Source organism: Xiphophorus couchianus, chromosome 12 (genome assembly GCF_001444195.1).
Source record: "Xiphophorus couchianus chromosome 12, X_couchianus-1.0, whole genome shotgun sequence".
Lineage (NCBI taxonomy): Eukaryota > Metazoa > Chordata > Actinopteri > Cyprinodontiformes > Poeciliidae > Xiphophorus > Xiphophorus couchianus.
In genome coordinates, this window is record NC_040239.1 from 3,509,453 (window position 1) to 3,522,968 (window position 13,516).

The 13,516-nt window shown below is 39.1% G+C and overlaps 2 protein-coding genes across 5 annotated transcripts in view; one reads left to right on the forward strand and one right to left on the reverse strand.

The window, feature by feature from the left end:
* grsf1 (G-rich RNA sequence binding factor 1) overlaps nt 1-2,111 on the forward strand; it is a 17,882-nt gene extending 15,771 nt beyond the window's left edge. The window contains exon 10 of the mRNA XM_028032972.1: nt 1,987-2,111. The gene's annotated coding sequence lies outside the window, so the exon portion shown is untranslated. The remainder of the gene's footprint in view (nt 1-1,986) is intronic.
* The window catches only part of rufy3 (RUN and FYVE domain containing 3), a 16,502-nt gene extending 3,387 nt beyond the window's left edge, over nt 1-13,115 (reverse strand). The window contains exons 1-13 of one of the 4 annotated variants that reach the window (XM_028032952.1): nt 12,589-13,115; nt 7,341-7,514; nt 7,149-7,266; nt 6,970-7,071; nt 6,016-6,139; nt 4,114-4,178; nt 3,620-3,685; nt 3,460-3,529; nt 3,277-3,366; nt 2,994-3,065; nt 2,009-2,176; nt 1,282-1,379; nt 264-383 (exon numbers count right to left, since the gene is read on the reverse strand). In XM_028032952.1, the coding sequence (XP_027888753.1) occupies nt 264-383; nt 1,282-1,379; nt 2,009-2,176; nt 2,994-3,065; nt 3,277-3,366; nt 3,460-3,529; nt 3,620-3,685; nt 4,114-4,178; nt 6,016-6,139; nt 6,970-7,071; nt 7,149-7,266; nt 7,341-7,514; nt 12,589-12,862 (1,541 nt within the window). In that variant the 5' untranslated portion in view covers nt 12,863-13,115. Of the gene's footprint in view, nt 1-263; nt 384-513; nt 1,143-1,281; nt 1,380-2,008; nt 2,177-2,993; nt 3,066-3,276; nt 3,367-3,459; nt 3,530-3,619; nt 3,686-4,113; nt 4,179-6,015; nt 6,140-6,969; nt 7,072-7,148; nt 7,267-7,340; nt 7,515-9,519; nt 10,190-12,588 lie in introns of those variants that run through there. The other 3 variants (XM_028032953.1, XM_028032954.1, XM_028032955.1) reach the window with 3 other exon arrangements.
* Between the last annotated feature and the right edge of the window lie 401 nt (nt 13,116-13,516).

Consider the following 13,516-nt stretch of genomic DNA (forward strand, 5'->3'; position numbering starts at 1 on the left):
AGAATTCTGAGAATAAAATCAGAATTTTTTTTTCCGGTGCCTCTAATCCTCTTCTATAAAACAGTTCATCTTGGTTTACATCTAAAGATTCATGTTTATGTTTCGCTGTTGGTCGTGGAGTTCCTCAGGGCTCAATGCTTGGACCAGAACTCTTCACACAGATTCAGTCAAAAGTTTTGGACTCTTAGTGATTTATTTAAACCATTTCAGAACCTAAAGAACTTAAAAAATGTTTTTTTTTAAAATAAACCTTTTATATTCACCTTTGTCTGCGCAGCTGCTCCACCTCCGCCTGCAGACCCTCAATTTTGTCTCCAAAGTCCTGCTTGAAGAGCCGGTTGGCCTCTAAGGCCAGATCCCGCTCCCTCTCGGCCTGTTTGCATCTGAATGTGGGGTGATCGGGTTAAAACAAACTCATGGCGAAACAAAAATGAAGAGGAGATGCAACTAAAATTAAACAGAGAGACGGGAAGAGGAGAACTAAAGCCTGAAAACAGAGAGGAAGAAGCAGGCTGCGTTTTGTTCAATCTTTTATTTCCCTAGTGGTTACTACAGTTTACAGCAATGTTATGTTCACACACAGTTCAAAATTAATTCATTTTGCTCTTTTTCTATTGTCATGTTGACCCTTGACCCTTGCATGCAGCTCACTGAATGAAAGCAAAACCTGTCAGATATCAGAAAAACATCAGTTTCTCCCTCTGTTTCCGCCAAAAAGAAGAAAAAATAATAATCCAAGAACATCAGAGTTCTTTGGAATAAAACTACAACCAAGCAAATATCCGGGTCTGCTGACACACTCATCCTCCATCAGTCCATCAGCTCTTTGAAACACGGCGGCGTTCACTTGCCAAAAAATAAACGGTTAACGCAGAGCTGTGAAGAAGTCGGACGCTGCAAACACGTCTGCTGAGGGCGCAATAATGAAAGCCGGAGAGCCACTGCAGGGAAGATGTGGGGTTTTAAATCATCAACAACAAACGAGCGTCGTACAGAAAAGGTAACATCCTAGTTTGGTTATGTCTATATTAGGCAGGGTTGCATTTTTGGACGCATGTTTCTGAGAGAGCTGCTACTGCTGCTGCAGCAGCTTCCCTGCTGCGGCGCTCAGGGTTCTGGCCTGCTTCACCAAGTCTTTATCGCTGAGTTAGGAAGTGAAGGGAGAAAGAAATGGATAAAAAAAATAAAATGGAAATGGAGAGAGAAGGAAGCGAGAGGTTTGAGTAGGTGGAAGATTCAGAGGAGGAACGCATCCTGTGGTAAACGTCCAGGTGTTCTCACCTGTTCTCCAGCTGGTTCACGGTGCCAGACATCTGGCTGATTTTCTCCTCCAGCCGAGCGATGGCTTCACTTTTCTGTTTCGAGCTCAAATCTGCGCTCTGAGGAAGATCCGACAGTCACATGGTGTGGGAACGTAAACGATTATTCTGAACATTTAGAAAATGTTGCTCCTATGAAGTAGCAACACAAAATCTTACAAAGTATTTTCAGTCTAGTTTGTAGTGCAAATATCTTAATACAAACAAAACAAACTTACAAGTAACTTTACAGCAACATATAGAAACTATTTTTAAGTCAATATTTCCTTAATATTGGTGAAAAAGTTCTAGTTCAGTTGGTGGATTATTTCACTTATAAGATGGTAAAAATGTCTTGTTATAAGTGAAATACTCTGCCATTGAACAGAGTATTAAACAAGCTGAGATGTACGTTTGTATAATTGCTAATCAGACGTTTTTTTTGGGAGTGTAAACATTGAGTTGGGGGGCGTGGCCAGCAGCAACTTGTTTGGATTTAAAGCGACAGAGGCCCTAAAACAGCTCATTCTGAAAGGAGATTGAGATACACTAATCTCGAAAAAGTTTTAAACGTTTTGTAACGCCCTTAGACCGACCCTACCCTCTTCAAGGAAGCATAATAGGTCACCTTTAATGACTGGAGTCCCCCTCTGTTCCTCTCACTGTATAAAAATAAATGTTCACGCAGATTTTTCCGGACGCAGCCTGACCTGTGACTTGTGGCTGAGCTGTTGGTTGATGGCACGAAGGTCTTCCAGCTGCTGCCGGAGCTCCACCAGAGCGTCCTGCTTCTCACAGATGTCCTTCTCCAGCATCTTCATGGACAGCTCCATCTCCTGCTTCATCCCGATCTGCACCTCCAGCTCCCGCTCCACGTCCTGCAGATCGGCTTCAACGTCAGACGCACAAACCGGACTCACCCAAAACTTTATACACAGTTCCCACAAGTCTGAACTGGAAGTGACCAGCGCCGTCTTGGTAGGCAAGTACAGTGCAGAGCAACAAAAAGAAAGTATACACACACTCTTGACCAATGTGCAAGAGAAAAATCAACAAAATGGCTGCTGTTGGGACCGATCCGTATAAGATGGAGAATAAAAACATGTCAGACGATGCGGACAAGCTGCTTCCGACGACATAGTTCACTAGTGAACAGGAAGAAAACATGGAGGAGGAGCTTCGCCTGAAATCCATGACCACATACAATCACAGTTTAAATGGATTTGTGGATTTGTAAAGGATGTATGAGCTCTTTATATGAATAACAAGGTTCTGGCAGAGTAAGTACATGTAGTAAACATGTAGGCTAGATGTCCATCTTAGCTTAGATAAAAGCTACGTTAGTAAAGCTAACTTTGCTAGTTCTGCAGTAAGTGCTACAGTAAATATCCCTGACATTTATCTTAGTATTACACAAAGGGGAATAGAGTACTGAAATATAATATCGAGTAACAGCTGTAAACTACTTATACTGTTTATAAATTATACAGGAACGAGGTGAGAGGTGGTTCTAAGCTTGTGGCTTGTTTACTGTTGTCATAGCAACTGTGACGACAATTAGTTACGGATACCTACCAAGATGGCTGTCAGCTACAACGTTCCCGGAAGTGTCAGATGTGAATGATGTATTTGAAATATTTTTACTGTTCTAACAGCAACAGAAAGGGTGAAAGTTTAAAAGCAAAAGAAACGCACCAGTCGAAGCTGAGTTTCCTCTCTGAGCTGCTTCCGGGTTTCACCCAGCACCTGTCCGTCCGCTGACGACGCCTGGGGAAAACAGGAATTTATTTATTTTCCCCAACTCTGGTGATCTTGCACTATTGCCCTGATTCCTATTAAAACCTGAGAAAAAGTTTGAGCAGTTTTTACGGAATTGATTTACTGATGATGGGTGAGAAATGATCAGAGAAAATTGATCGACTGATTGGTGGATCAGAGCTACTAATAATTATTATTTACGAGGAATAAATGTGTTCACCTTCCTGGACTCCTGCTGAAATGAGCTCTCTTCCTTTACTCTCTCCACATCCTCTTGTAAAGTGATGATCCTGTTGTTTGCCACTGCCAGCTGCGAAGACACACAGACACAACAAACTGTTACATTTTTAAAAAAAAGATTTTTTTTCACTCTGCAGCTGAAACAGTAAGGCTGAACTTTCACCTCTTCCGTTAGCTTCGTGTTGGACTTTTCCAGGGCGTCTACTTTGGCCTGGAGGTTATTTACCGATGCACTGTAAATAGAAACAATCAGGAAACAGAGTGGTGTGAGCCGTGAAGCCTAATAGGGAAAAGAGCAACGCGATCAGTTTATCCGGGCTAACCTCAAGTGTCTGTTCAGCTCTTCAACGTAATTCTTCTGATCGAGGATCGCAGTGATCTGACCGTCACTGGAAGGAGGTAAAAACAGCGATTTAATCAATGTGAAGATGCTAAGAAAGTAGCAACTTCCGATTAGATATTGATTGCTATTAAGCTCACATCAGAACCCCGTTTTAAAAATTCTCCACTATCCCTTTAAAACATCAACAATGGTTAAAATGTATCAGCAATCATTGTTCCGGTTACGGTCATTAAAATTTCCAGGAAAGGTCAGAAGTTTACTTATAATCACCATGAAGAGGGTTATAATAATTTTAGGTTTTTTATTATAGTTTAGTTTTATTTCATTGCGACTTTTTTTGTTTTCGATAACAGATTTGAACTATTCCCACACCAGATAATGTTAATAAATGAAAACAACCAAGTTTGAATTTATTGTCAGTTTTCTCTAATCTACCGAAAACCTGAAGGTCATAGGTCAGGTAGCGACACTCACCCCTCTGCACTCTTGCTGCTGTGTCCTCCATCTTTCAGGTACATGGAAAAGTCGATGACGACGACCTGGACGTGTGGTGCAAAAAGAAAGAAAGGTTCAGTTTCCAAAGTCAAAAAAGCAAAGAACACATCCTAACAACAGTTTCTCTCCTGTTTCAAAGGTTTCTTGTTATATTGGCAGCCTCAACGTTTTATGTTTTTTTCTATATTTTATTTTTTTAAATGTTTTTTTTCTGTATAGCACTTTGATCTTCTGTATATTTCCAAAAGTACTTTATAAATAAAATTAAATTAGCTTGGAAAAGCAACATTGTGACTTTAAATCTTTGAAATAAAAAAATAGAAACTGGAACAGCTGGATAGAAACAGCTGTGTCGTCAGATTTATGGGCGTACCAGAAACATGCAAATACAAAGGTTCCGGCTCAAGACATTTGTATGTAAAAAAAAAAATAATTTAACAAGCTAAAATCTATGCATTTAATCAGAAAAGCCCCAAGCCTGGAAAAAAGCACTGAAAATAATTTTTGGTAAAACTTTATTTGACAGGTTATGACACCGTCATAAACATGACATAACACCTGTCATAAACATGAGTAAGTCTTCATGAATATTTATGACTGTTGTCATAAAGTGTCATTCGGTAAATTATGACACTTTTATTACAAAGTTGACATTATTCAAAATGTCTTCGTTATGACAACTTGACATTAACCAAGAAATCATGATCTGACATTAATTTGTTATAAAAGTATTACTGATTAAAGTTTAGCTTTAATAACATAAAGCTACACAATTTTTAAAGTTTAATCAGTAATAAGTGTCAAATAAAGTGTTACCTAATTTTTTTGTGTTCCACAAATATAATAAAGGAGTCATAGATCTCCAACTGTGCTTTAAATAATCTCTCATTAAACTGGTCAATCCAGGAAATTATTGAATGGCAACCCAATTCTTTAGAAAGAGGAACCTTTAAATGTTATTTCACGCAGTATATTGCAAAAAACACAAAATCGTACCAAATATTTTTGGTCTAATTTCTAGAGCAAATATCTAAGCACCGTTAAAATAAGACAAAACTAACTTATAAGGAACATTTAAGCAAGATATAGGAGCTTGTTTTAAGCCAATAATTCCCTAATGTTGATGAAAAACTATTAGTTCAGATCGCAGATTATTTCACTTATAAACAGACATTTTACAAGTCAAATCATCTGATTGTGGAACAATCAGATAAAAAAGAACATTTTTCATGAATATTAAGGAATTGTTTACTTAAAACAAGCTCTTATATTTTGCTGAAAAGTTACCTTTGAATTAATTTTGTCTTATTTTAACTGTATTAAGATATTTGCACTAGAAACTGGACCAAATATACTTAGTAAGATTTTATTTTACCAAATAAAATACAAACATCTCCAGTTGTATACAAGCAGCAATACAGCAATACTAGCCACACATTCACTGGACATGTGTGTAAGCTGCAGGAACCCCGCTGTAATGGCGCCCTGGGTGATGTGCCGTTGCACTCGTAGCAAAATTAGGAACAGGGCGAAATAAGGAAGCGTGAAAGTTTATGTAAATACTGTAGCAGCCCCAAATTAGAAAGAGGTTTGTACTCAGAGGTTTCACTTCACTGTTTAAAAATATTTCTTTAGAAATCTGAAGTGAAACTGCGTCCCTCCGAGTCAACAGGGTGTCAGATTAGAAAAGTGACATCAGATTCTTCAGCGGTTTTGAGTTACTGAAGCTTCACTGTGGGACATTTCAATGTAAAGAACTGACAACAGACGGTGATGTGTGTAAAGTAAAGTAATTTTGGTTTCTTAAGTTTGGTTTGTGTCATTCTACTCTAATCTTTTATGAGTTTCAGCAGCTGTAAGGTGAAGCGGAGGCTAATCGACCTGCGAGTCCAAGTCCTCCCCCTTCATGCACAGATTGGCGTCGATGACGTTCAGGCCGACGAGCAGCCCGGCGATGACGGCGCCCTCCTCCTCCATCATCAGGGCGTTTGGCTCGTAAAACTCACTGCAAGGCACAAACAAGAGGCGATTTTAGAAAAAGATATTTCTCATGCAAACATTGTAAGAAACTCCACAGAATAAAAACAAAACTACTGTCATCAAGTCTTCAAAGAAAAGATTAGGGACACTGGAAAAATTTAAAATGTAGATTCTGTGTCAATTTATATCAAATAAATCCAAGTAAATAGCCAAAGATTTTCAGGTGTGTCAATTATGTAATTAATATATGAAAATGTTCACATAATACGTTCTTCTTTTGTTATCTGATTTGTAAAGACGCACTTTAGACACACAAAATGTTTCCCAAATTAGATTAGAGTAGATTTGTGTTTTGCATAAATAATTTAAACAATTCTCATTCTGAGATTAAAGTCAGAATTCTGAGAACAAATTATTTTCTCAGAATTCTGAGAAAGAAATATTCTGAGAAAAGTCGGTATTTTGAAAAAAAAAAAATCAGAATTGTGAATCAGAATTGTGAAGATTTAAAAAAAGCACAAAGAAAGAAAGTTACAATCCTGAGATCAGTCTGAATTATTATTTAAAAAATGTCAGAAATCTTGAGAAAAAAATTCAGAATTCTGAGAAAATAAATCAGAATTCAGAGTTTAAATTCAAAATTCAGAAAAAAAGTCAGAATTGAGAAACAAGTCTGAATTCTGAGATTAAAGTCAAAATGTTTTTTTTCTTTTCTGAAGGTCATCAATTGAGAAAAACAAAAACTTAGAGGAAAACCAATCAAGACGACCTAAAACGATCACAAGCCAGCCAGACTGCTCTGAGTGGAAAACAAAGCTTGATTGAAGGATCCATTTCCTGACAACATGACCCCACCTGAGCAGGTCCTTCCTGTTGATGATGGTCTTCATGTAGTCTGAGAGCTTCTTCTGCATCAGGGCCAGGCGCAGCCAGGCCCGGCCTCTTCCCAACGGAGTTCTGCGGTCAGACACACAGACGTTGGGTTTCATGCTTCGGTTCATCAGCGTCTGACTGGAACCAGCAAACAGACTCACCTTAACCCAGGCAGGTCTTTCACGCTGGCAGTGATCTCTCCGGCCTCAGGGGTCAGCTTCTCCACCAGCTCCAGGGGCCCCCAGAACGACTTGTTCTGCCCCAGGAACGTCTTCTTACCTGGTGACCGACTCACAGCGTCAGTTCATTCAGCCTTTAGCTTCCCTTTACATGGTTATGACGACAATACCTACTTTTTAGTCCGTGTTTAAGGCAGTGCTCCATGACGACAAAGAACTGCTGGAGCGGCGCGTAGTCGGAGTCCAGCGTGCGTCCGAGGTTGAGCGCCGACTCGATCAGGCCCTTGATGCTCAGCTTGGCCATGTTCATCAAGTTGAGCCTTTCAATGGCAATCGGGTCTTTGGGATCTGAAATGGAGAAAGAAAAAATAATAGGCAGAATTGAGAAAGAAAAGTCAGAATTCTGAGAAAAACATTCAGAATTTAGAGGAAAAAAGTCAGAATTCTGAGATTAACGTTAGAATTCTGAGATTAATGTCAGAATTATGAGAAAATAGAATTCTGGCATTAGTCTGAAATCTGAGAAAATATGTCAGAGTTGACAAAAAAAGTGAGAATTCAAAGAAAACAATTCTGAATTTAGCGGGAAAAAGTCAGAATTCTGAGAAAACTGGAACTCTCTTTTCAATTTGACCACATACATTTCTGTTTTAAAGTAATTTTATTATATTTCAACTGTTTTTCTCAGTATTGCTCCATCTAGTTTGACCCGTTTTGAATCAATTATTCATATCAGCACTTCACAGTGAAATACTTGTAGTGCCGTTTATTGTTGTTCAGTCATGTCACAATTGTTTGTGTTATTACAGATTTATAAACTGTTTACGTCATTACATTTACTTTGGACTAAATCATGAAAGCACACTGATATTAACATCCAGGATGTAGGAAAACCCAGTGGTATATGTCCAGATTTACTCTGTCTCAGTTAATAAAGCAGCTTACAAACAAGAATTCAAGAGAAAAAAAAACAATTACCACAAAAAAATGCAAGAAATTCGTCCATTGCTGTTTATAGATGTCGCTTGTGCATCAGATTTATGGATGTACTAGAAACAGGCAAATACAAAGGTTCCAATGGGATTAATTGTGTTAAAATATTTAATTTTTAAAGTCCCGGCCCTGACTAAGAACCAATAAATTATACACACTGCTATAATTTGTTCACATTATCTCTGCTGGGCTATATTTGAGTGTGTAAGAGTTTCATAAATAAATCTAAAGTGTAGCCGTGTTGAATCTGAACTGCCCGTTTCTGCGTAACAAAGTTCAGTTAATAAAATTTATTGGTGGTTTTACAGAAACATGAGACGATCTGCTGACAGCTCATTCTGAGACACGGTCACATGTTTAAAATCAGGTGACACAGATCTGGTCACTTAGGTTGAATTATAACACCAATGTGAACAGCTGTGCTTAAAATGCACTGAACTATCCCTGTTAAAATGCAAAAGCATCAATTGTTGGTGTCGCTCCACCATTCTGCAGATTTTTCATTTAACCTCTTAAGCCTTTTTACACAATATTAGAAATACATTAGAAGATGCAAATAAACATTTTAAATTCCATTTTTAAAATAAGAAAATAAAAAATGTATTACCTAAAATGCAATAACATCATTATTCTGGGGAATGTTTGATCACTGGTAGCAAAGGATGCAGCTGAAGCTTAAAAAATAACATCAACATGAGGAACGCTCAGTCCTTCTGCTTCACTTATTATCAATACATCGCAGGGCTGAGCTGATGACTAATTTTGATTAATTGATTAATAATTGTTTAGCAAAAGGTGCAATTTCTTTACAGGATTTGAACCAGGCGCAGCTAAATCTGACACAAGTTCTGTGTACAACATATCTATAGACAAAAGTTTAGTTTTTTTATCTTAAATGCTAAATGGATTTACATTTTTATGCAGTCTTGGCTTTACTATTGCTGGGAGTGTGTTGTTTTTTCAGAAAATTGTCTTTTTGTGAGTACATATACTCTAGTTAACAGTTAATCAATTACTAAATTAGTTGACAGTTATTTCAAATAATTGATTAATCACAATTAATCATTTTAGCCCTAAATGATTGACCTGTTGATGATAATTTGGTATTTATAACGTTTGGTGTCATGTTTTGCCAAAAGATCTGCATTTAAAATGGTCTGCCCAGAGGAAGTTGGTCCTGCTTTGTTTTTATTCTGGACAACGATGGCAGCACTTCCTGGTGGCGTCATCCTGCTGTGTAACGCTCAGGAAGCCCTTGATGACACAGCTCAAACACGCAGCGTCTCCGCTCTTTGTGAAAACGCCACGCCCTGGCGGAGGGCTGGGGGAGTAATCAGCAGGAGCCCGTCCGCCTCGTTACCTTCGTGGTCCAGCTCGGGGTCCGGCGTGAGCGAGATGTCGTTGAGCTCGCGCAGGCAGAGCCACTCGCCGTCGACGGAGACGCGAAAGTTGCAGAGATAGATGGTCTCCCGTGCGGCCTGGGTGATCTTGTCTGTGGTGGGGGTCGGGGTCTCGCTCTGAGGCGTCAGGTCTGACATGATGACTCAGCGATCGCCGGGCCAAAAAACAAGGCAGCGGCGAGGAGAAAAGGAGAAAAGGAGAAAGGAAAACGGCCTTTGCTCCAGAGAGGATGAAGACCGAGAAAAAGAGAGGAGGCGATGAAGAGGCAGGTGTCGGGGGGGAGAGCTGCTCCTCTTCCTCTTTAGGTCTGCATCCTCCCCTCCTCTTCGATACAACTGGATGAAATAAGCTGCTGTCTGGAGAGGGGCCTCCGCTCTTCCTCCTTCTCCTCCTCCTCTTCAGCCTCTGATTCTCCCTTCTGTGCAGACCGGCCGTTTAAAATGCAACAGAGCACAGTGTGGTGAAAAAAAAACACACCATTACAAAACAAACAAACAAAAAAATCCCAGCCCCTCTGCCAGTCAGCTCAGCACCGGCCGCCTCTGATTGGGCTGCCTGTGCACCGCAGTGACTCCAGTAGGTGGGTGTCGACCAAGATGGCCGACAGCGGTGCTGGGCACGGCGACACGCTCGTCATGTGAGCAGATGGTGCATGCGTAAAGAAAGAGAGGAGAGCAAGGGAGACGGGGGTCTCTGGAGCAACAAAGCAATGCTAATGATTCAGCTGAGCATTAACAGCCGCCTGTCGTCGTGGCAACGCAATTACAGAACCGGCTGCAGCGGAGAGCAGCAGGGTTCATTAGTATACAACGAATTACATTTCATAACCGATTCTGGTAATACACGTTGTATGATGTATGACAGCGTATTGAGGCATCTGTAGATAGAAAAAAAAAAAAAAAGAGTAGATACCTGCCCCCCAAAAAATAATCTGAAACTTAGAGATGAAAAGGTTTTCTAGAAAAAAAAACGTGGAAATTTCTGTGCTTCAAAAGTAAAAAAAAAATTAGAAATGCTTGAAAAACTGAAATTTTGAGATTTATTGCAGAAATTTTCTAAAAATAACTTTGGACATATCTGACCTAGAAAAGTCAAAGAATTTGCTAGAAAAAACTGACAATATTTTAGATTAATCTCAGAAAATTTCTTTTAAAAAAAGTTTGAAATTGCTCAGATTGAAGTCAAATATTTGCAATCAAACATTCAAAAATTTTGATATTGATCTCAGAAATCTTCTAGAAAAGAAAAACAGTTTTGAGCTCCAAGTGTTGCTGAAAAAAAAAAACCTCAATCAAAACAAATGATACCGACCCCCAAAAGTCTGCTTTTGAGATCAGATGTCTGACTAAATGTATCTTGAGCAGGGACAAGACTTTAACGCTTTAATCTTGATTAACTATTTAAATAGATTTTGACATGTTAACATTTTTTTTATTGATGGTCCTGTACACAACCTCTGTATTTCTGCTGCGCTCGTAAATCTGATGTACAAGCAACATCTGCAAACAGCAGCAATGGACGACAAAACTGCTTCTCTTGGCCCACAGGGTGTTAAAACAATCTGATGAGACACAGGAAAACACTAGTGCTGTTTTCAAGTTGTGCTAATAGGAGTTAGCCTATCAGAGAAGCTATTCAAGCCTAAAATAGCATCTGAATGCTAAACATGTAACACAGACGCTAATGCTAATGTCAGCGCTGACGTTTCTAAAGAAAAAATATCCGAAATTTTTAGATCAATCTCAGAAATCTATTAAAAAACAATTAATTTTCTGAGTTTAAGAAGTCAAAAATTTACTTGAAAAAACTCAGAAATGTTGGGATTAACTTCAGAAATTTTTGAGAAAAAAAGAAGGAAATTTCTGAGTTACAAAAATTTCCGACTTTTGGGCATTTTCTCAGTTGAGTAGTATTGTAAAACTACTAAATAACATTATGATTTAAAATGGACATAGAGCCACAGAAAACTCATTGTGTTCAGAGAGTTAAGACCTTTACAGAGTCAAGTGGACCTGGTTCTGATCAGAATACAACACAGGTGAGTAGAGAACCCAAAAATTGTACTCTAGTAGGAGTAGCACAACTTCAACACATTTTTACTCAAGTAAAAGTAAAAAGTAGCCGTTCAAGAAATTACTCAAGTTAAAAAAGTCTACTCAAGTACTGAGTAATAATAATATAATAATGATAATTATCAATCATTTAATATTTAAAAATTACATCGTCAGACTGACAAAAATATAAAGTAAAGTGGAAATGTTGGTATTTTAATGACAAAAATGATAATAATTCATATCAGTAACATGAAATGACAAAGTCAGGCAAAAGAACATTTTTCCAAATCAGTTATTACAAATAAAAAACTTATGAAACTTTAACAAACACTGCAGGTGTGTGTCTGTGTCTGGTGAATTTTTGGTTAAAACGTGTTTTTCATTCAGTGGTAGAAAATCCAAAATTTTACTCAAGTAAGGTAACAATACTTCATAATAAAATTACTCAAGTAAAAAGTACAGCACTATAAAAATACTCCTAAAGTACACTTAAAGTACAGTTTTGTTTTTTAAAAAGGGTTACTCAAGTAAATGTAACTAGCTACAACCCAACTGTGGAATACAATAAAGTATAACAAGAAATGTAGTCAATTGGGCCGGCTGTTTGGAGGTGGGCGGGTTTTACGTTGTGTTTGGGATTGAAACCGTCAGATCTGGCAACCCTGACTAAAAAAAATGATTAAAACTGAATCAAGAGGTGGTTCATATTATTAATAACACATTAATAATATGTTATTCTTTCCATTTGAATCGAACATTTTTGAAAATGCTAGAGGAAAATGTCTTCAACTGTGCATCTTTGAGAGTCACTTAATCATCATAAAGGACGTGATTTATCCGCCTGTGACTCAGTTCCAATTTTAGCAACGTCTCATGTTTGTTTAGGGAAGTGAGGTGACGTCGGGTCACAACAGAGGAGCTCATGCTACCTACAGCTCCACTCTGAAGCTAAAATAAAGTTTTTAAGAACTCACTTCTTCGCTTTGAGTCGATTCTTTCGATCCTGAAGTCATACTGTCGAAGCGGTGCTGGTGAAACGGGCGCTGCCTTCCCAAACTTCACGTTGGACGAGTTCAGAGCTTCCTTGAAGTAAATCACCGAGGTCGGGGACAGAGTCTCGTCGTCCGGACTCTCAACAACATGTCCATTTTCATCCGAGGAGTTCTGTCTGCTCGTCCCAGAACTTTGTGAGACCTCTGCAGCTGACTGCGGAGGCAAATCTCCCGACGGCTGACCCCGCTCCGCCATCCTCTGCGTTCGGTCAGACCCTCTTCATGTGACCGGCGGCTGGGCTGTCCGTCTGCGGTTGTCAGTGAATCATTCACCCGCCGCGGTTAGCTAAGCAATCGATAGCTCTATCAATCGGTGAGCTCTTAGAAGCTCCACAGCGATCATTCCACCTTCCGTCCTGTTCTCCAGAACCTCCTCCTGACCCGGAAACAGCTGTGTGTTGGCATTTTGGTCAAATCTGCAAATTTTCGCGAGACTTTCCTCTCTTCCGCTGGTTGCCGCCACTTTGAGGGTTTTTTTGAGACAGCGCATGCGCAAAGAGAATCAGCAGTTTAATATTTCAGGTCTTCTAAAGTATTTTTTGGTCAGGGATAATGTTTGGGGTTATTAATGAGGGGTTAGAGTTATATTTAGTTTTGAGGATAAAGGTGTGAGAGCAAATATTTTGGAGCATGTGGGAACCGGGGAAGGTTTGAGATTAGCGGGTCCTGAGAGCGACACCGAGCGGACGCCCCGTGGAGAGACGATACGTCAGGGTGTCGGCCATCTTGTGAGTGGCAAGTTTAACGAGATTCGAAAACGGCACTACTGTTATCCTGAGTAATTTTTATAAGTCATTTTAGATACGGAATATATGTTCGTTTCAGTCATAATAACAATGGCAAAGCTTTT